This window comes from Dysidea avara, chromosome 7 (genome assembly GCF_963678975.1).
Source record: "Dysidea avara chromosome 7, odDysAvar1.4, whole genome shotgun sequence".
Taxonomy (NCBI): domain Eukaryota; kingdom Metazoa; phylum Porifera; class Demospongiae; order Dictyoceratida; family Dysideidae; genus Dysidea; species Dysidea avara.
Window position 1 is genome coordinate 29,188,227 of NC_089278.1, and position 23,780 is coordinate 29,212,006.

General features: G+C 38.3%; 1 protein-coding gene and 1 long non-coding RNA gene across 2 annotated transcripts; one reads left to right on the plus strand and one right to left on the minus strand.

Annotated features, from left to right (window-relative positions):
- Nucleotides 1-167: 167 nt before the first annotated feature.
- On the minus strand, nucleotides 168-18,069 carry LOC136260172 (uncharacterized). The gene is made up of 8 exons (XM_066053803.1): nucleotides 16,840-18,069; nucleotides 15,292-15,416; nucleotides 13,982-14,307; nucleotides 11,624-11,697; nucleotides 10,467-10,572; nucleotides 8,078-8,301; nucleotides 2,646-2,945; nucleotides 168-621 (listed from the first exon to the last, which is right to left on the minus strand). The coding sequence occupies exons 1-8, from the start codon at nucleotides 18,052-18,054 to the stop codon at nucleotides 235-237; spliced, it is 2,757 nt and encodes a 918-aa protein (XP_065909875.1). The 5' UTR covers nucleotides 18,055-18,069; the 3' UTR covers nucleotides 168-234.
- Nucleotides 17,991-22,420, plus strand: LOC136260173 (uncharacterized). The gene is made up of 3 exons (XR_010703445.1): nucleotides 17,991-18,135; nucleotides 22,149-22,242; nucleotides 22,294-22,420. It is a non-coding gene; the product is annotated as an uncharacterized lncRNA (long non-coding RNA).
- Nucleotides 22,421-23,780: the final 1,360 nt, after the last annotated feature.

A 23,780-nucleotide genomic window follows, 5' to 3' on the forward strand; every position in this document is an offset into this window, starting at 1 on the left:
AAAAACTATTTTATCAAATTTTCTGCAAAATTTGACATATTTTCCCATATTTTTCTGTTTCCTACTGGAGAATCAATCAATTTAGATGAATTTTTGCTGATATTTGCATAATTACTGTGAAAAGCAACAATTTAACGTTCGATTTTGCAGTTTAGTTAAATGTCAAAATATGACAAAATTTAGTGAAATTTTCAGCACAAAAAAAACAACACACAAAAACAGTAATAATTAATGTTACACAAATTCTGCTGTAGCATAACTGTCCTTCAATATTGTAATATCACTATCTGTTAATCTCATTGAGGCTGTAAGTGTTACTCTTCCCATCACTGCTCTTTTCGGGAACTCCTCAGTGACAATTTTGCCACGTCGTCCTTTCCAAAATTTGAACTCTTCTTCGTATTCCCCTTCTAGCCATTCCACCTTGATTGTTGCATCACTCACAACCACTACCTTTCCAATTTGAGGTAAAAATTCTTTATATTTTTGACACTTTAATGTCACATATTCACCAGGTTGGTATAAATCCTCTTGTACAGTAGCAATTCCACTTTCTAACGGCTCTAGCATAGTAATAGTCCTGTTGTCTTTTCGTGATCTTGGTTGCTTTCCAATCTGGATCTATATGAGAAGAGAACAGGAAACAATATACACATGTGTTTATAATCATGCACTTCTTTTTAAACAGTTCCTTCAGTATACTTGTAGAACTGAAAATTCAGTCTCTTCCATACACTTGTAGAACTGAAAATTCAGTCCCTTCCGTACACTTGTAGAACTGAAAATTCAGTTCCTTCCGTATACTTATAGAACTGAAAATTCAGTTCTTCCGTATATTTGTAGAACTGAAAATTCAGTCCTTCCGTATACTTGTAGAACTGAAAATTCAGTTCCTTTCGTATACTTGCAGAACTGAAATCTTGCAGAACTGAAAATTCAGTTCCTTTCGTATACTTGCAGAACTGAAATCTTGCAGAACTGAAAATTCAGTCCCTTCAGTGTACTTGTAGAACTGAAAATTCAGTTCCTTCCATATACTTGCAGAACTGAAAATTCAGTCCCTCTATATACTTGCAGAACTGAAAATTCAGTTCTTCAGTGTACCTGCATACGTGTAGAACTTTAAAACTGCAGAGAGGAAGCCTTATTGCATCTTGCATTGACAAAGGTAAGTCCATGATGCATGCATTGCATGCAATATATGTACTGCAGTATACCAAAAGGCACTATAGTCAGTAGCCTTTGTGGCTGTCCAGATGCACTTGTCTGAAGACATCACGCATGCAGGCAGGCAGGCAGGCAGGCAGGCAGGCAGGCAGGCAGGCAGGCAGGCAGGCAGGCAGGCAGGCAGGCAGGCAGGCAGGCAGGCAGGCAGGCAGGCAGGCAGGCAGGCAGGCAGGCAGGCAGGCAGGCAGGCAGGCAGGCAGGCAGGCAGGCAGGCAGGCAGGCAGGCAGGCAGGCAGGCAGGCAGGCAGGCAGGCAGGCAGGCAGGCAGGCAGGCAGGCAGGCAGGCAGGCAGGCAGGCAGGCAGGCAGGCAGGCAGGCAGGCAGGCAGGCAGGCAGGCAGGCAGGCAGGCAGGCAGGCAGGCAGGCAGGCAGGCAGGCAGGCAGGCAGGCAGGCAGGCAGGCAGGCAGGCAGGCAGGCAGGCAGGCAGGCAGGCAGGCAGGCAGGCAGGCAGGCAGGCAGGCAGGCAGGCAGGCAGGCAGGCAGGCAGGCAGGCAGGCAGGCAGGCAGGCAGGCAGGCAGGCAGGCAGGCAGGCAGGCAGGCAGGCAGGCAGGCAGGCAGGCAGGCAGGCAGGCAGGCAGGCAGGCAGGCAGGCAGGCAGGCAGGCCAGTCAGTAGAAAATTTCGCAAAATTAAAGTTGATAGCAAATTATTGGAAGCATATTTGGCTGCTCTGAAGACACTTTTGGGCCTAACCAATATAGACCAGGTGCCATGAATGCATCGATAGTCTGGGTTGGGTGTAATTTCTATTGTGAAAAGGTGTCAATCTCTGTGATCCCTAATGTACAGTACAAGTGTACTGTACGGTAAGTGATTTAGTGAGTGAAAACCCATTGCTTCACAAACTTCTAGAATGTCAAAGGGAACAAAGAAGAAGGCTATTTCCAACCAAGAAATGATGACAGTTACTATTACAACACCCATATCTTACTTGCTTTTTTGCTGTACCAACACAAAACATTACTTCCATAAACAGACAAATCCTGGTAGTTCTTGTATAGAGGAACTAGTGATTCAAGAAGGCAAGAATAGCTGGCAGTGATGCTAGAAATATACATGCTATATCTAATTCTATATACTGGTGATTTAGGCTGCACTCGTGGGGTAACTACTTGCATACAGTGTTATCCTTTCATGCTGTTTTGTGAATGATACAGGGATATGGTATTTGTCTAAGCATGACAACAAAGTTCACATGGCTCAAACTTGATAATCCTCATGAATTAGCAATGCAAGTAATAGTTAACCACTCGCCAACGCTTACCTATCCATACAAGATTGTAAGATTGTTAGCTCTATATAGTCTAACTATAACATTTAATGAAAAAGCCCATTCATTTGTAGTGTTGATAAATTTAATTTAATGCTGTTTATTGTCTACTGGCATGTCACAAAAGATAACAGCACGATAACTAACCGGGCGACGCCTGTTATGTGATGCAGCATACTTCTGAACTCTTTCGCTAACAGTTACATCTGATGGCGCAGGTCTACTTCGTTCATTGACAGGTAGCATGGTGTCCAAAGTCCATCCGGAGCACTCTTGGGTAGTGCCAAAACGATTCTCAATATCTGAAATATCCCTATTCCATCTCTCCTTGTCTTCTGGAGAAAGAGCTCCAGATAACTCATATTTAGGGATATCTCTCCGTAACTGCCCAAGATCTTGCTTCACCAGTGATGGCTGCACAAGCTCTGGTCTTCCCACTGGTACAGACTACAATCAGAACATGACATACACATCACACAACTCTCTATAGATGCCAATAAAAATTAGTCTGGTTACTGATATACACAAAGAGGTGTATGGTGCCATGCCTACTACATACACGTAGAATATGTGACCCGCTGGGCATAAGCCAACTTGTTTGCATTTTCTCAAAATTCATTTTACAACTTCTTTGTTGTCTACAGGTAAAATACAATGGGCTGTTAAAAAGTTTCAGTCTTATCTGGTGAGTACTTTTGGAGTTATAGCAACAGACAACAAGAAAATCAAAACAATTAATTTGTACAGTGCCTATTTGGTGCTCATTTAATTGATCATAATTCATGAGTGCAACAGGCTATATGAAGTTGGGACTTGTGCCATCATGTTTGTCATGAACTGGGGCATTCATCAAGGCACAGCGTTTGGCCTATATCCACCCATGCCATTAAGCAAGAAGGCTGGTCAAGCTTTAAATGGTAATGGATTGTACACAAACGCACATAACTCGTGTTTGCTTTGTCTTACAGAAATGACACAAAAGATATTCTTACTCTCCATGAAAAGGCAAATCTAGTGATATATCAGTTTTTCTGGTTCATGTTTTCTTTCACTGTTTAAGGAGTAATTGAAATGTTACAAAATTGCTTTTGGAACATGCATTTTTACCCAATGTATTTCAATGGTATTTATCTCAAAAACAGAATTATGTAAACAAGTTGGATTGTCACTCATCGGGTCAAATATGACATGCACTTCACCCAACAAAAGTTGCCGTTCTTCTTTGATTTAAGTAGAAGTGAACGATTCATGCATTGTATATATACACATACTGTGGTACGCCAAAAGGCACCTCAACAGAAGCAGAGAGGGAAGTCACTACAGAGCATTAATGGTTACTCCCCTGGGCTGTAAAAATGCATTATCACCTAGCAACCAAGTGGTAGTTATTATTAGTAGAATAAACAAGCCACCAAACAGGTAAACAGCAACCTTTAGGTTCCCCCATCTAAACCAAACTTCATTATGGTCAATAAACTACAATGGAGGTGCCTGGATAATAGAGGTCCGGATAAGGAAGGTTGCACTGTGATCATACTGAAAAGCAGAGTAGTGCTGTTAACAAGTAAGTTACTAGGTAAAAGTACATTGCATATTTGTTTCATGCTGAGTTATTTGTGTTTAGGGAAATAGAACACTCAATACTTTTGCCCTCACTTTTCTCCGTAGACCATTGAAATCTGAAGCCATAGCAACTTTTGCCAGACCACGCTTTAGTGTGCCACATCAATATTGCCAATGTGCTTAGAATGGAATTGTTGTATGGCTAAAGATTGGTTACTATTCTCTTGGGAATCGGAAGTACAACACCATACTGCAACAATGTACAATATGTGTTTTGATACCTAATGAGTCCAATTTTGTTGCTACCTAAAACCGTTTATACCAAAAGGTTAACGAGACTGATCAAGGCTTGAACCCAGCACTGTAACCAATTTAAGCCAACTAACTTATTGCATACCGTTTTATAATAAATACAAATGTAGCGAGGTATGGTTCGTTTCCATTTTTGGATGTTTATTGACCTCACATTTTCATCCACAATTGGATGATTATTGCAAAGGAACAAAATCATCCAAAAGTGGATGATTATTGCTCATATCTCTATATAGTGAGAGATTTATGCAACAATCATCCAAATTTGGATGTTTCTTGCCATCCAATATTGGAATACATTTGTCGCTATCCAAATTTGGATGTTTCTTGCCCTCCAATATTGGAATACATTTGTCGCCATCCAAATTTGGATGTTTCTAGCCATCCAATATTGGAATACATTTCTGGTCATCCAAATTCGGATGTTTCTTGCCATCCAATATTGGAATACATTTCTGGTCATCCGAATTTGGATGTTTCTTGCCATCCAATATTGGAATACATTTGTTGCCATCCAAATTTGGATGTTTCTTGCCATCCAATATTGGAATACATTTGTTGCCATCCAAATTTGGATGTTTCTTGCCATCCAATATTGGAATACATTCCTTGCCATCCAAATTTGGATGTTTCTTGCCATCCAATAATGGAATACATTTTATTTCACAACAGTTAGCTCACCGGTAGCATGTGCCTTTTCTGGTTACAAAGAATATCCACCTTCTGCACTTTGCTTCTCTTCTCCTCTTCAATCACATGGTTGTCTTCTTCAAGCAAGGAAACCATATTCATGCACTAATTTTCTGTATCGACACCTTCCTTAGAGGAGCGTTTTAGTTTTTGTCACCACAAAACCATTTCTCAAGTGTTTATATTCTACTAGTAGAATAAGAAGCAATATCATTAAGTGTGGTAGGGTCATGGATAGTAATTTTGCTGTTTTCGTTGCTTTCTATTGTTTGTTAATGCAAGAAACAGCTTGATATGAAACACAAAATTGTCTTTTTTCATGTAGGTTTATTAAGTGCGGTAGGTTCATGGCAGTGATTGTCAAGGTTCATGATTCTTGCCAAAAATACGCATCAAAAACAGACTTGCAAACTCATTGCGTCATTCCATTATGTAGTTCTAAAAGATAGTAAGTCACTCTTCTGAATGTAAATACATGAAATTAGCAGGGAGAAAGACATCTTGATTGCCTGTCTAGGCCTAATCATGGACTTTTTCACCTTTCTGTACTTTTTCAAAACATCTTTAACCAGGCTGTGGAGCCAGGTGTCTTACAGACCTTCAGCACTTGTTAAGTGCTGTAAAGCATTAAAATAAATAGATTCAGCAGCATTGTATGACTAAAGTTAAGCACGATTCCGCCCATATTTTGTGTACATGTGTGTGTGGCTATAATGGGAACTAAAATGTATGCACTCAGTGGCATTGTGCTACTACCAGTATCTTCTTGTTTCATTATTGTGATCCCTACTCATGGTGAAAAATTTCTAATCCAAAAAGTTGGAGAAACTCATAGGATGCTTTTTGGGCCATTTTGAAGTAGAATGCACTCAGTGGCACTGTGTTGCTATCTTCTTGTTTCAGTGCTTTTTTTATTGTGATCCCTACACATACTGAAAATTCCACAGAAACTGATCATCTGCAGATGTATGCTACCAATCTCACTTAAAATAATTGAGGTTTCAATAACCTCTATTTGGGGGACTCCAATGTTTTTGAGTACTGTTTCTATGGGCCGTAAATGGAGGTCGACTTGTTAGTGTACTACAGGAAGAAGATATCGAGCTAAAACTAACAGGTACAGCTATAAGGCAATAACACAATTTTTTTTACTCGGGTTTAAATTTTTCGCCTGTTTTTCCGAGTAGAGGTAAATTAGCATTTCTTTAACAATACCTGGTGATTTCATTTCGAAATTATCTCTAGAAGTCGCATGATAGGTCCTTAGAAGTATTCTTCGTGGGAAGCTGTACTCGAAAACGTAAGAGTCCCCTAAATAGAGTTTGCAAGACGTCATTTCGGAAATAGTCTATATTGGATGGCAAGAACCATCTAATTTTGGAAAGCAAAACTTACATTCCAATAATGGATAGTAAGAAACATCCATTTTTGGAAAGCAAAACTTATATTTCAATATTGGATGGCAAAAACCATGCGATTTTGGAAGGCGGAAGTTACATTCCAATATTGGATTGCAAGAAACATCCAATTTTGGACGACAGAAATTACATTCCAATATTGGATGGCAAGAAACATCCAATTTTGGAAGGCAGAAATTACATTCCAATATAGGATGGCAAGAAACATCCAATTTTGGACGACAGAAATTACATTCCAATATAGGATGGCAAGAAACATCCGATTTTGGACGACAGAAATTGCATTCCAATATTGGATGGCAAGAAACATCCAATTTTGGAAGGCTGAAGTTACATTCCAATATTGGATGGCAAGAAACATCCAATTTTGGACGACAGAAATTACATTCCAATATTGGATGGCAAGAAACATCCGATTTTGGAAGGCAAAGTTTACATTCCAATATTGGATGGTTAGAAACATCCGATTTTGGAAGGCTAAGTTTACATTCCAATATTGGATGGTTAGAAACATCCGATTTTGGATGCTTCTTGCATACATCTCTCACTATATAGTGAATCAAGCAAATATCATCCACTTTTGGATGATATTTGCTTACATAAGCACTCACTATATAGAGAATCAAGCAATAATCATCCACTTTTGGATGATGTTTGCTTATGTAACTATAAGAGAGATGAGTAATAATCATCCAAAATGGATGATTTAGTGAAGCATCATCCATATTTGGATGAAAATGTGAGGTCAAAAAGCATCCGATTTTGGAATTTGACTATACCTGAATGTAGCATGAAGCCACCTAACTTCAAAGGCAAATTTCAGGGTACATATCATATAAAGCCTGGTTGGTTGTACATTAAGTTAAACCATGGCTGGCCTTTTAAGGGAGATGTACCACCGCTTTCTTTTAAAGTTCAAGCCAAAATCAACTGCGGGAGTTTATTATAATCAAGTGATGAAAAGCATGCGTCTGATATTGTACCCTACAGGGATCAGACTGAGGCAATTGGTCACCCTTTCTATCCTGTGAGTCAAGAAATGTTAGATTAAAGTGAAAACTAGCCTATTCATAAGTGTTTCACCACGTTTTTGAATACGGGCCACGTTCACTTGTTGAGTACAGCAAGATAACTACTCTAGCCTGAAGTTTACCCCCATTGCCACTTAGTAAACTTGGTGAACACTCTTTAATCGATGCAGTAGCTGTAAAACAGTTGTAAAATTGCTAAATTGAATTTTCCCGTGACATTCATAGAATTTTCCTATTGTTGTTCATAAATGCGTAATTACAATTACTGCTGACTCAATCAAATTTTACAGGGATGTCTATATAATAAATCCAGTGGTTTCCCTCATATTGGCTTAGATGATTGGTTGCCTGTTATCAGCCTGCTAGGCATGGTACATATCAGTTGTATCATGAGCACTTGTGATTTGTCTGATATGTACCCATGCTCTCAGACTATGCCCTCGAGCTTGGGTGTACATATCAGGCAAATCACTCTTGCCCATTACACAGCTAAAACATTAGTGTATAGTTAGCTAATACAATTCAATACATGTACAGTAAGAGTGTTATGTGGTGATGCACATACCTTTAAAAGGACACAATTACCAATCCATTCATCATGAGACCAGTATTTGTACTGCATCACTACTTTTCCTGATGCATCTCGTTTGAATAAAAAGACATGGGGTTCTGTGTGGTATTTGATTACTTCAATGTGTGGACTGATCCATTTCCTAATATCAAATACTTTCTCCATGACAGAGGCATGGACAACATCTGGATTACTCGTCTTAGCTGACCTCAACATATCTATAATAAAGGAAACCAACCAAAAGTATAAAATGGTATTATTAAATAAACACAATTATAGTAAATAAATAATAGTCAAGGAAGATGAAAGTTTGGAATTATTGTTGCCACTTTCAGTACACCAGGTATCCACCCACAGCTGAACAACGAATACAAAACTATTCAGTAAAATTTTGATTAATGCCTAGAACACTTGTAATTTACTAGTCAACAAATATCCGAATGTATCTGGATAAAATGTTATGAACGAATATCGAATGTTTATTGCAGCTCTAGTATCACCCACGTGAGCAAAATAATTGAATGGTGAAAGCAGCATGCATGTAAGAGGATGGATGGCTGCGGTATTCGGGATTAGTAGTGCGAGCATTGTAAACAGGAAGGAGTAAAAAAGTGCGAGGCGAAGTCAAGCACTATTTCCTTCCTGTTTACAATGTGAGAAATATTAATCCCGAATACCACAGCCATTCACCTATTGCAAATTAATCCAACAACCATAGTAACTGTTACTAGGCAACAGAAATTCAAAAAAATTAATACTGTAAAAGAACAATCACACTTAATAACCGTTGCTATGGTCTCAAAATGACATTTATCTTAGCAACGGCTACTAAGCAACCATATTTTTGCTATGCCATTGAGCATCTATTACTATGGTAACACTAGTTGTCAAGTCAGACATTTACTTCTAATAGAAACACACCACACTATTTTAGCCAATCAAATTAGTATTGCAGGTTTATTTACTATTATTATTATGTCAAGGGACCTTGACAAACAAGTGTAATACTGATTCTATTGGCTAATCGCTTGACGTATTTCAAAATAATACGTGAAGGTACTATTGAGAATATTATATTGTAACACATTCACTTGTTGGATTAGAAATAAAAGCTACAGTAATGAAGTGTGCTTTAAACTTTCACGCTGGTAAACAGTTCTAAGTTGGTTCTTTGCAGCGGGGTGTGATGACTCTACAGATTTTGTGAACCACCACTTTCCTTTTGGGATTTACAAGTGCTTAACAACTGACAAACAATGGTGCGGGCCTTGTAATCTATAGTTATGAACACATTGACGAGGCAAAAGCTTGCTACACGGCTTTTTTTAGACGTATCAACTCATTATGTACTTGTAATATAACCTGCAATATATTTGTATTAGTTGAATTACATTGTGATGTAAAATTTCAGGCATAATGTGTAATGCAACATGCAGGGCCATCTCTGCATGGCTTGATTAACATGTGTCTACAAGATTATCTCAAGGATTTTCCATTTCCAGATTTGGTAGTGGCTTTAATACAGGGATCTGAGGACATATGTAGCCCCTCTAACTGACAGACTTTCTGATGGAGAATATCATGGGCTGAATGAAATGGGGCTACACAGCGTAAACCATAAAATTGCTACTAAACAACAGTATTTAAATTTTTTTTAAATGAAGTAGGGATGTATGCAATAAAAAGTAGGGCTGGAATGATCATGGTTTTTTAGTATCCAAGTACTCTCTATAACTAACAATCGAGTACTCACAAATTCTATAACTAACAATCGAGTACTCACAAATACTAGTTGCATGTAGTCATACCCATTAGACATGTTTTGTAACAACCTTAAACAGTTTACAGCTTTTCAAGTAACAACAATGATACACACACTGTATTAAAGCACTGATGTTATTGTTACTGACAAAAAAAGCCAATCAAACTTCATTGTGTCACAGTGTCACTCCCTGGTGACAAATACATCATGTGAGCTGGGTGGCCTGACTAACGAGTACTCAAGTACCAATTTAACTACCCGAGTACGAAATTCTATTAACGAGTATTAGTATTTGTTTCAGCCCTAATAAAAAGTAGTGAAACAAGAGATGAATGATGATAGGTTGGAAGTCCCTAAGTTGGCACTGAACAAAATCACATAACATGGGCTATAATGAAAATGGGGCTAACATACTAAATTCCTGGTGGAGCATCTAAACATACAGTAACAACCTCACAATGTTGATCTTATTCACCATTTATCACTACAATATACAATCCTAGGTAGTACTTTTTCTTAGTGTCCATTTCATTAGAATAATTTGCAAACCACATAACAGAAGTCACCCACCCACCCACACCCACCCACCCACCCACACCCACACACACAGTGTATACATACCTTCCATTGTAGTTGCTGAACGTTTACTTAAATATTGAGAAAGCCGACTGAAACGTTGATCCACATCCTCGTGGGTATGACCCACCATCAAAAATCCAATCTCGATCTGAAAAATATGCCACTAAAATAATGCAAAAGTGCATATACCAAAGTGTCTGATGCATCTACTAAACACAGTCAATTGTATAAATCATTGAGTGTGGTTACTGAATGTCAGAGATAACCATCAAACACACAACTCATAAATTATGTCTCCTGTATTAGAATCAACATCATTTATATACAAAAGCTAGAGTGTATACTAAAATAATAATAACTACCTGATGTCACGTTGCTATATCAAGAGGAGTGACATCAGGTGTATTAATACAATAGCATCATGTTACCATGTCAATTACTGATATGAAGAATAGCAGCCATTGTGAACAGGAGAAAAATTCATCTACCAGGAGATTGAACTAGAAGAGTAGGAAACAGGGACAGTACCAAGAAACACTTTCTAGAAGACAACTGAGAAGAAACTTCATAATAGATCCACAAAAGGGGAGACTAGAACAGATTAAAGACACTGAGTTTGCAACTAAGGACTACCTTGGAGCGAGAGTTGAATACTAGCCAAAATAATGACATGATGCAATAAGTGCTCCACAGCAAGGAATGTACATTTAAGGATGCCAATAATTCAGTGAGCAGCCAGTGAGATAGATGACACTGGAATACTACAGGCATATACAGACACACAGTCTAGGGTCATCACTAAGTGGTCAACTGATAAATCTACTTTGATACGCAAACCAATCCCTTACATAGCATATGTACATTTGCAATATTATTTATTTTATTATGTAACAGATACATGCTGCTAACATGCTATTATAATTACGAAGCAATCAATATTAAGTTTGTTTAATTAAGGGTACAGATTAGAATATATGGAGCATTGATATGTGCTATAGTTTGATAGTTTGTAAGCAAGCAGTATCACAGGCACAAATAATTTCTTAGCAAGGAATACGGTAAGTATACTGAAAATTTCACCTGCACAAAGGGCTAGTAATAATAATAATACAGATTATGCTGCATAACATGCACAGTATAAGTAATTGGGTACATACAACCATATCTGTATGTATTATATACAGTATAACTGCACTTACTTCACTGAAAATGTTTATTTCCACCAAGTATGACATAAATGCATACACAAACTTGTTCTTGTTTTCTCGGACACCTGAAAATTGTACATTGTATTAAATACAGTACTTTATATACATCCAATACTTTGTAAATAACATTTTGTAATTTGGCTTGAATTTTATACACATCCAATACTTTGTAAATAACATTTTGTAATTTGGCTTGAATACCTCAAAAGCTGTAATTCAAATGTTTGATGTCCAATAGGTTTCAACTTAGATTATGATGATGCAACCGTCTTTGCATAATTACTGCTTTTCTTCCTAAGCTGTTTTCTGTTTTCTTATGTACGTATCAACATAACATACGTAAATCTAGTACAGTGGAACCTGTCTATAACGGTCACCTTGGGACTAGATATATCTGGCCTTTATATACAGGTGGCTGTTATAGAGAAAACCTGCATAGGGTGGTCAGCAGCATTTTAGTGGCTATGACCGTTATAAATGAGTAATTATTATTAAGAGGCTCGCGTCAACCGCAATACAGTCTGAATATTTAATACAGAAAGGGTAAAGTGAGTCTATGAATGTTGGTTATAGCTATTGAATATGCTTAAGCAATAAAGCCTGATTGATTATATAGTATTCATTGAAAGGCAGGAAGTGTGATAATTGTGCATTAATTGAAACGGTGCTGTGGTACCAGGAAATTGGCTTAACAAGCCACCATAAAAGGTAGCGACCGCTATACGAAGGAGAAAGTTATGTATACAGTGATTCATAGGCAAATTGTTGGCTGGCCGTTATACGCGTTAGACAGGTGACCGCTTAATGCAGACCACAATGCTTACATTTGTATGGGAAAATATTTGGGACCTCGTGACCATGGCCGTTATGCAGAGGTGACCGCTTAATCCAGGTGACCGTAACACAGGTTCCACTGTATATCAAAAATTGTTAATTTAAATAAATATGAAGTAGGGAACTATGTAGTGAAACAAGAGATAAATGATGGTATTACAGCATAGCTCAGTGAGAAGTCTCTACTTTGGCATTGAACAAAATAGCTAATGTGCCAAAGTAGGGACTTTCCCACTGAGCTATGTTGTAATACCATCATTCATCTCTTGTTTAAGTATTTTTTATTGCATAGACTTTAAAAATATACTAGTTTGTTTAGTGTTTTGTTGTAGCACAGCTAGCTACAGTGTAACTTGTGACTGTTCTATTAGAATATCACACATGATTGTTGCATTAGAGTATTTAGAGTCAGCCAAGGGGTGTGTAGCTAGCTAGTGGGGTGAGGTCATCTTGTTTACTTTAGTGCTGAGCGATAGTAAAAGTTTTACTATCACTTTTACTATCGCGATAGTTATTCCTTAAATATCGCGATAGTGAATACTATCCTGATAGTTTTTGAAACACTTTGCTCTTAACAAAGTCTTAGTTGTATAGCTATGATTTGCAGTCTTACAGAGAGCTATTTTACATGACCAGGACATTTATTAATTAACTCTGTGGGCGAATGATAAATATGGACTTTTGGTATAGTTTTTACAGGCCACTCCTTTATAAGAAAGCTGGTAATACTAACTGTAAAACAGTATAGAAAGCTTATTAATAATGCAGATCTGAGCTTATCATAACTATGATAGTGATATCACTATCGTGATATATCGCACTATCGATACTATCGCTCAGCCCTAGTTTACTGTTATGTACACTAGATTGTAAAGAGGTGTGGTCTCCGTACTCTATCGCTATTAGTCAACCTAGGTCTTTATTTGATGGGTGTGGTCACGAACCTATCGCAAACGGGATCCTAATCACAAAGTTACAGATATCTAGCTAGTATATCTCTTATAGTAGCGCCGGGACTGAAGCACTTCTGAAATCCAGCTCTGAAACAATTCTGTGGCATCAAATATGCTGCTGAAAGAAAATGTTAATACGAAAAATTAATGTCTCGATATGGTTTTGTTGGATGAAGAAAACAAGCAGCCCGATTGAAGATAAAAGGAAAGACAAGACACAGAGGGCCTACACTTGTCGGAACCCAAAAAGGCACATCCCACTGTTGAGTTTACTAATGTGGCATGAAATGGCAGCCATGCACTGCTTCGTTTGGTCTCTAGCCTTGTGACTGTGGTCAGGCTGGCAGTGAGAGACTAAAAATGGAGTTTTAGCAATTTTTTTAAAAAAATTCCATATCTGGCCACCTGTAAGTATTTTATTACATTTGAAGGCAGAATTTTGAACGTTGCACCATTTTTGGGGCGATCCCTACTTAAACAATACTATCATATCGTTTGATATATATATAGCAAATAGGTACACACATACTATACACTGTAGCAATTTCCATAATACACTTACAATTATCCATTTGAACATAAAGCTTCGATGGGAGCACCCTTGATGTGGAAATTTCTTCTAATATAAATAAGATGGCAGTAAGCGTTAAATTACAATCATGGGGCCATTGCAGGTAATCAAACAAACAGTGATGCCCTAGTCCATGGACCACAACACCAGTCAAATGGGTCCTAAGGGTCCAAAGATTTTGACATGATTTTGAAACACGGACAAGGCTGGGAATGTTCGTCTTATTCTGATCCATTCCATCGATAATGAGGGACAAGCATCCTCCAGGGGTTTCAGCTGCTTCTAGTTGGTTCTTGCGGTATCTTTGACGCTCTTGGCTACATGAATAAAAGTGAATGGGAGATTTTAATTCAAACAATTTGCTCACATTGTATTTAAATGCATTATACATGAGCTGCACAAATAGTATGAATCATATAGTACGATAAAGATATCTAGCGGTGGGCGTTGCCCATGAAATAACATCGCCCAAAACCAGCCTCACCTTTCCCAGTGTTGCTATAATTATTTAAACGGAATTTTCTACTGGCTGACTGACTGACTACCTGATGCCTTCAGAAAAGTATAACTCGATAAAGGCTTGATTTTTTCACTGTTTTACGGCGCTTTGGCCCGAGAGGTGCTTTTGGAACACCGCAGTACGTACAATGCATAAACCAATGTCCACCTTTGTGTCCCATTCATCTTTGCTGACAATGAAAAGTGTCAATTTGGCGGTAGCATGTGATGGTTTCCCTTTGTCACGGAAATCATCCATATTTTTCATAGTGGCCACTTTGATTGCAGAGGTGCTTTTCAAATAGTTCTTGATTTGCAATCTTGATTTGCTGTGTAACGGGTTGAATACAGCTGACAATGAAGCGTAATGGATACTTCAATTTTCAGACAATAATTGATAGAGCTGGGGCACATGGCACCATTTCTTTCTTTCGATATGGTATGCGTGGGTTAACTAGTCATAATAATAATAAAAAAGTTAACAAACAAGTACACTAATTTTCAACTAGAGTAGGGACCATAGCACAACGATAAAAAGTACTGAAACAAGCTGGAGTAGTGCACGATATTAAATCACAGTAAAACAATAAGAAGTGTCATGGACGGTATATCCATACTGCAGCACAGTAGGGATCTTCTTTTTGTTTTACTGTGATTTAATATTGTGCACTACTCCCCATCTTGTTTCAGTACTTTTTATCGATGTGCTATGGTCCCTACTCTAGTTGAAAATTCCATTTTTTGTGTACACTTGTTACACATAGCGAACAAATCAATGTTAAAATTAACTTATGAAAACTTACTTTTGCAAACTAATATGATCCCTTAGCAGCTCTTCAAGCCTTTTTCTTTCTTCACTTGATGTTGTGGCCTTGCTGGATTCCAGTTTGATTAGAATGCAAAAATCACATTTGCTAAATCGGCATTGCTATAATGCAAACCAAAATAAAGATAACCAAATCATCAACAAGGCAATTTATACAATTCTTTATCGACAACATTCTGAGTGAGCTTGTAGTAGTACATGCAAAGTCTTTTTTGAAATCATCGTGGTTTACAATTGATGTGACAATATTGATCCGTATCCCAAATTTGCAGATACACATGCACACACAAACAAAGCCTCGGCAGCCATGTGAAACACAGCATTGCCACCCAGTGAACCATGCCTGTGCACTGCTAAAGACACACAGGCCGCCACTTGGTACGCTCATGTATATATTGTGTATTTGAATCTTCCTGTGCCAGCACTAGTAGCCTGCAGGAAGGTTTCACACAGAAAGGATCCGAAGTCCATAAACTATCCAACACCACAAGGCATTCGCTTCCACAGCTAACACCTGGCCACCCGTCCTCATAATACAGTGTGGTAGACTGGAGCAATTAATGTAGGTAAAGTTTCTTACTCAAGGAAACAGCAACACCAACTGCATAACCAGGTACTGAACCTGAAATCTTTTGATTGCACACAAAATACACATTATATGAAAGTGTGAATACACCTTGATGTTTACCTATCTGGAAATGATAAAAAGGATTGTAGCACACATGGTACAGGGAAAATTTGGTGAATTGTTGTTGCAGTTGTATTTGGTGTAATAAAATTTGGCAAATTACTCAAATCTTGCACGCATTTTGTACAACAATATATTTAAGAGGTGTGTGCTACAAGGAGTAACACAAATGAAAAATGGTACAGTACTATCTGTGTTTCGTATGGAGTCTAAGGTTAGAGGTTACCACATCAACTAATCTATATGGCCCAAACCATTTGTTGGAGAAGGAGGTTTCTTTTAGATGTGAGACAGGTAATGCATTAGCATAGTGAAAGAATGGAATCCACTATGCCATGTTTCACTGCCTTCTTGCCAATTTTGGGTAGGTGTTAACATTAAAATTAATATGGCCCATCCTGGCTGCTGATATTTCCACTGTCATGTGTCTTCCACTTTCTTAGCTAACTGTACATTAGCGAGTTCAACAGCTTTCAGGGCGACTTGGCTCTATTAACTGGTTAGTTCAGGCAGTCCTTTATCTCAAGTTCGACTGGTTGAGAGGACACATGCTTAACATCTCAACACAGTTATTCACTACGTGGTTGCCTATATTACATGCAAGATTTTTAATGCAAATCTGGTTAGGAAAAAATAAATCTGTCAAATTTTTGCATTCACTGATTTAAAACCAGCACCAAAGTTTCCCTCTATATGGTATATAAATATGGCTCAGTGGATTGGTCTTAAGCAAAAGATGGTCTTCAAACAATAAATCATTAGACCAAGAGAACCTTCCACCATATGCACATTGTTACATTTATACCCTGTATACACATAATCAACAAACATGCGAACCTTTGGAATTGAAACATTCTTAAATTCTTGTCGATACAGCTTGTTAAACTGAGAAAGGCATATTCCTTTGGACTCGTCTCCATGATACAGCTGGTCCAACAGAATCTCATGAATTCGCTTTTCTGTTAAGCACGTTGGTAAAAGTATTGCATCTTTGTCTGGCCGTTTATCACCAATTTTGTTGAAATAATGCTCCATCCATGTCAGCGCTTCCAATGTTTTTGGAGATAATGATCTTCTTCGTTGTTGCTTTACTGCATTGGTGGTATCTCCAAATTCAACAAACTGGCGACGGAGGCGATAAAATCTAGACATACTCACCGAAAGGACTTCCAGCCATAATTTGAAACAAACAATCTTCCCTTTAACTATATATACAATATTCTTTATATCTTTCAATCCATCTGTAGTCAAAGGACAGTGAGTTGCAAAGTACTGGATTAGCCATTCATTCTGATCAACAGATGTTTTGCTATCAAAGGCACAGTGATAGCTCAGGACGTCATATTCTGTTAGTTCGTGTTCTTTGAGGGCGCATTTCTCCTTACAACCATTAAAATTAAGCACGTTGCTTAGGTTCCAGATACCTATCAATCCAGAATCATCTAACAATGAACAAGGGAGTATCACATTATCCTTGTTATTCTCTTCACATGAAGGAGAGCTATTATTCTCTTCACGCTGTTTCTTTGAAGGGGTGCTACTACCAAGTGGTGCAAATCGCTTTGCTTGATATTTAGGCAACTTGGTGGGTTCACGACTGCAGGTTTTTGTCACCTTTTTCTTTGAGTTTTTATGTGCTGCTTTGTCTACAGAAGAGGAATTTCCAGAGATTGTGCTTGGCGCCAGCGGTAGACTATCGAGAGAACTATTGACTTCATTTTCATCCTCAGGTCCAGGTTCGTCATCAATTGGTACAGAAGGAGACATTCCTACGATTGAGCTTGGCGCCAGCGGTAGACTATCGAGTGAACTATTGACTTCATCCTCAGATCCAGCGGGTTCATCATAAATTTGTAACGTGTTATCTTCAAGAAACGAGTCGACAAAGATAGGAAGTTCTTCGTCGCTTAAGCTTCTGTTCATTTCGTCCAGAGTCTCAAACGAGTCTTGGGCAACTTGACTATGACACGTGCTCACACGCCTGTCCATCACTCTTCCCGCCTTCTTTTTGATTTGATCACGTGTCATCTGTATGCCTGCATCACGTGTCATGGCTATGTGGACAATGGTGGCAGGTGGACATTGCTTTGGACAGAAAAAAAGAGTGTTTGTATGGATCAAGACCACTACGATGTAAGTAGTTGTAATAAAGTTCGGTGATAGTATAATAGTCTCGCGTGGGAAGACTACGTTAATAGTGAGTGTCTAATCATGTTATACCATACATGTACGACTCTTAATAGGTATTGGAACGGCGTCACGCGCCCAGTATATAGTCTCGCGTGGCCAGACTGCTTTTTTCCGTATATTGGGTGTAGAAAAAGGGTCTGGTGCACGGATAGAGACTTGCAGCGTGACGTAAAACGACGTAAAACGTCGTAATTGCTAAGCAACCGTAGCTGTCGGCCATGTTTCGGAACGGTGTTGTGGCTGAAGAGTGCTTTTGCGGGATTTAGTATAGGCTGTAATGAAGTGAATCAGTGTTTTTAAATACCACCCAACTCGTTAAAAAAGGTGAAGTTAGAATCGGTGAGTAATGTATTGACATTTAATTAGCCACCTATTTCAAAAAGCCAATGATAAGATCTATTTTAGATCTTCTATTTTTAAGAGCTTCCCAGTGCCACTACACCCAGCACTTAGTGAATAAATCTCGTTACCTTCATTCTGACCCAATATGCGCCGTAGAAAGTTGTCCCGAAACATGTTCGTCTAGCAACCGTTGCTTCACTTATGCAAGTCCTGTATAGTATTATGTTGCACGTGGATTGGAATCAACTCCATAAATTGCACGAAATGTGAAACATTCCTTGTAATAAAGTTTACAGGAAAAACTTATTTCATGTGGAAACTAGCTATTTACACAGAGGAAGACAATGTTTTATACGAAGCTGATTCTAGTACTTATATTTCTGGTGAATGGTAATGGAATGAACAACCCCCAGCTTGATTTTCTGTGAGTGTGTATCGGCAACTTCTGTTGCCAGGTGCATAGTTGTCTGAACGTTTCACTGTCATGTAGCTTCACATGATGCCAACTCACCATGTTGTGTTGCTATAGAAACAGAACAGATACTGCTCTTTCACGTGTACCAAGTGTGTGTAAGTACACGTTCCTACTGCCATGATTTGCCTACACAAACATTCCGTTACATTCGCAATTCATCCACTCGATAATTCAGCATTAACGTATCCTTCTCCTAACTCTGCATAGCTGCTGTCTAGCATAACCGTTTGTCTTTCAAGCTTTATAATCTAATACCTAGGCTGTGGAACAAAGCTAATAGGATGGTAGGACACTTTGCTCTTAGGTTCTACATCACTCTCGAAAAACCTTTAAAACTTCATTAGGAGACAATTAAATTAGTATACGATACAAATTACGGAAACCACCCATAACATTCAAAACAAGCCTACTTATGGTTTGTGACGCCGTTTCCAATGGTTTCTCACTACGTAGAACAACTCTATGGATTCCTTTTTATCAATGATGATGCAGAAATTGTTAAAACGCTCACCAGTGTCTTTCAACATGGGATAACCAGCCTGTCAAGTGTGAATCTCAAAAAAAAAATCGTTCTGTAGATTTTTAGATATGCATCTCTCTAGCTAGTGTCTACCAAATTTGAAGGGCATGGTACATGAAAATGAAGTTGTTAGGCAAATTGTGACTAGCGAACATGCACTCTGTAAAGTAGTGATCACATGATGACAGCTGTTGCTGTTCAACACAAATTTTCCATAGTTTCTGCAAGGTGATGATGTTAGAACTTGAATAACGTTACTTGTATCCACAATAGTAGACTGACAGGTTAGTAGAGCTGATATTCATAGTCCTTCACTTTGTCTGATGGAACAGCCTGTTTGTGGTCATGCATGAAAAAAAAAAAAAAAGGAAAACTACAGCCTTGTAAGGCTTCATTTAATAACAATAACCTCAGAAAATGTGAAGTATAGTGTTTCTGAACAGTTGGGCAGAAAAAAATAAAAAGTGCAGCATTGTTTGTTTGCTGTTCTTATCTTCACTTGTAGCAGGTAGAGTAGCTTTAGCTAACCAGATATCCAATGTTTCACTGTATACTCAGATTGTTTCGATAAAATAACAGAAAACAGGTGCTACTTTGGGAAATTGTTTTACCCAAGTTGAATAAGTCTTCAGCTAAATAATTCACTTCAGTCCGCATCAAACATTTATTTGGTTGTGGCATAGAGGCTATATGTTATGTTAGCTGGTAGTGATGCTGCTGAAATGCTGCTGAAATATTTGCTAACATGTACCTGCCGGAATCCACCTGTCTCCAATGATATTCCCTCCAATATCCACAAATATTATGATATTCTTGTTCAGTACAAAATGCTACACAATAAACAATGTAAAAGGAATGTCTACACCTTCAAACTAGCCTTTAAACAAGTGAGAGAAAGCCAACACACACACACACACACACACACACACACACACCTGTCTGTCTGTATGTGTGTGTGTGTGTGTCTGTATGCATGTGTGTGTGTGTGTGACAGGGAAATTGAGAGAAAAGTTCTGATGGATGGCAATTATGCCCAAAGCACATGTATGTCAGATGCTTTTGTATATGTGACCGTCTCAGCAAAAACCCGATTAGCATGCATATTGAGAAAATCGAAATTTAAAAATAATTCGTAAAATTACGCATGCTACAAAAAAAATTATGCAAGTTTTTATCGGGCCAGCACTTAAAGAAGGAAGACTTAAATCGATTAAAACTATATACCATCTTATTTGCCTGTTCATGGGCAGTTTGAAAATATTTGTTTTGTTTCTCTAGCTTCAACGGTATGCGTGTCACGTGCGTTTGTTTATGTTTCGGTAAACGTAAACAATATTGTCATCGTTTCTTCTATCAAACCGCCTTCTTATCCATATACGCAAGTATCTACAGGACTAATACTATACCTTGGCTGATGTGCTGATCCATGGTGAACGTTTTAAGCCAATTTGCAACATTGTAGACTAATCCAAACGGAAGTTATGGCTGCGAATGTAAGCACCTGTAGTTTATTTTTAGTATAGTCGCTGTACAAATTGATTACTTTGCTCTTCCTACTGTCTATCGCTATAATTCCAAAACTATACATCACAGAAGGCTGAAACTTTGATGGTCCATTCCTTGGACACTGCTGAGTGAATAAAGATTTTTTTTTTAATTGTGCGAACAAGTTGGGTTTTTACTGAGACAGTCACATATGTAACTATGTGTGTTTGTGACTGTGAACGTTCATGTGTGTCACCAGAGTTGTCAGACATATCATTAAACACACGCACACTACATACCTGTCTGTCTGTATGTGTGTGTCTGTATGCTTGTGTGTGCATGCGTGTGACAGGGAAATTGCGAGAAAAGTTCCGATGGATAGCCAATTATGCCCAAAGCACATATATGTCAGATGCTGTGACTGCGAGCGTGCGTGTGTGTGCACCAGAGTTGTCAGACATGTCATTAACCACACACACACTACACACCTGTCTGTCTGTATGTGTGTGCATGTGTGTGTGTGTGACAGGGAAATTGAGAGAAAAGTTCTGATGGATGGCAATTATGCCCAAAACACATGTATGTCAGATGCTTTTGTATATGTAACTATGTGTGTGTGACTGCGAACGTTCATGTGTGTACACCAGAGTTGTCAGACATATCATTACACACGCACACACTATACACCTATCTGTCTGTATGTATGTGTGTGCAAGCGTGCGTGTGACAGGGAAATTGCGAGAAAAGTTCTGATGGATAGCCAATTATTCCCAAAGCACATGTATGTCAGATGCTGTGACTGCGAACATGCATGTGTGTGCACCAGAGTTGTCAGACATGCCATAAAACACACACACACACTCACACATGCATACACACACAGGTTAGTCCAGTACTGCTACACACACACACCTGTCTGTCTGTATGTGTGTGTGTGTGTGACAGGGAAATTGCGAGAAAAGTTCTGATGGATGAGAAATTATGCCCAAAGCACATGTATGTGAGATGCTTTTGTACATGTAACTATGTGTGTTTGTGACTGTGAGCGTACATGTGTGTGCACCAGAGTTGTCAGACATATCATTAAATACGCACACACACAGAAGTATATTGACATAACTTGCATATTTGCAGGAAATAAATAAGCCTAGAAAGAAATGGAACCAACAAAAGCCATGAGCAGATTGCGGATCATTTATCTACTATCTGATTCCCCCACCACTATTTAGTGAGAACATATTTGTGATGCATAGATTTTTAACTTTCCTTGTTTATATAGGTTGAAGACTCCACAAAATTGACATCGTGCACAGAGAGTGCAGGTCAACGTAATACAGACTATATACATATTGCTTGTTTCACATGAATTGTTGTGATAAGTTGTCATTGTATTATGTCAATATTAATCGACTGTGGATAGTTATAAGCTGTGCCTAGAGTCACAGCAGTCATGTGAATAAAATAAAACTTGGGAAAATGCATAGGTCTCTGAGGGTGCTCAAACCCAATACTTCAGATGATGACCATGTAAGAGCAGAGGTGGGACATTATGAGCAAGTGATGACCATGTATAAGCAAGTGATGACCATGTATAAGCAGAGGTGGGACATTATTGCTACTGGTGGTGTATGTCCATCCCCTGGACTATACACAAGTTGAACTGGATCAATAAAAACAGCTAAAAATTAAAAGTGGATTGTTTTTCTCGAGGGAGTTAACATTTCAGTCAACCAGATTAGTGGTGACAACAAAGGTGTCATCAACAGACACATGTAGTTTTGCTCTGTTACAAGTATGGGAAAAGGCTGTTATGGACACTGCATTTTATGGCTTCCCCATAAGAAATGTATGGTGAAAATTTTGATTGGCCATAACTATTGTGTCAGACATTTGAACTAATATTTTTAATTAGTGGGTTAACCTGTGCTACAAATGAGCCAAATTTCAAGGTTGTGTGTAATTGCATTCATGAGTTATTAAAATAATATTTTTGAGGATCCAGCTCAATGCATACATACTATAGACTACTCAGTGGGATTTCTGTTGTCTTTCACAACCAGAATTACATCCAAAAAATCCATGCACTCAAATAGCTACATAAAACCTGTTTACGTTATATTTGAGGCTGTCCAGTCCAGTCATGGATTTTTTTCCCTTTCTGCACCTTTCCCTGCAAGCTGTAGGACCAGGAGTCTTACAGATCTTCAGCACTTGTGTTGTAAAGCCTTAATATAAATAAATATTTAGTCTCTGCAGCTTCAGAAGGTGATGTATATTATACTGCTAGCACTAATACTCTGCTAACATTATGGTTACTACGTACAGTTACAGTAGGTATACTGGCATGGTGTGTACATGACATAGAATAGTAACAACAGAAGATCATTATGATAACACAGTTCTGTATCTATGTTAGACAATAACTGGTGTGCACATCTGTGGCTAGTATGGTTACTACACAGAACAATTATAATAATACTGGTATCCATGTGCATGACATAGCTAGTGTGGTAACTAAGTAGGACTATATAGACTATCCTGCTTGTGACATAGTATGGTAACTACATAAGACCATACTGGTATGTTACGTGGCAAAGTACGTATGGTACAACATGCATATCACACTAGTTGACATTATATTAGTCAACATTGGTTGACATCATATGAGTCAACATTAGTTGACATCAAATGAGTCAACATTGGTTGACATAATATGAGTCAACATTGGTTGATATATCACACTGGTTGACATGAGTCAACATCATA

Coding starts and splice junctions, on each gene's coding strand:
- LOC136260172 (XM_066053803.1), bottom strand. CDS start 18,054: ATGACACGTGATGCAGGCATACAGATGACACGTGATCAAATCAAAAAG. Junction 11,698..13,981: donor TTATGTTCAAATGGATAATT/GTAAGTGTATTA, acceptor TACAATTTTCAG/GTGTCCGAGAAAACAAGAAC. Junction 10,573..11,623: donor AAATAAACATTTTCAGTGAA/GTAAGTGCAGTT, acceptor CATATTTTTCAG/ATCGAGATTGGATTTTTGAT.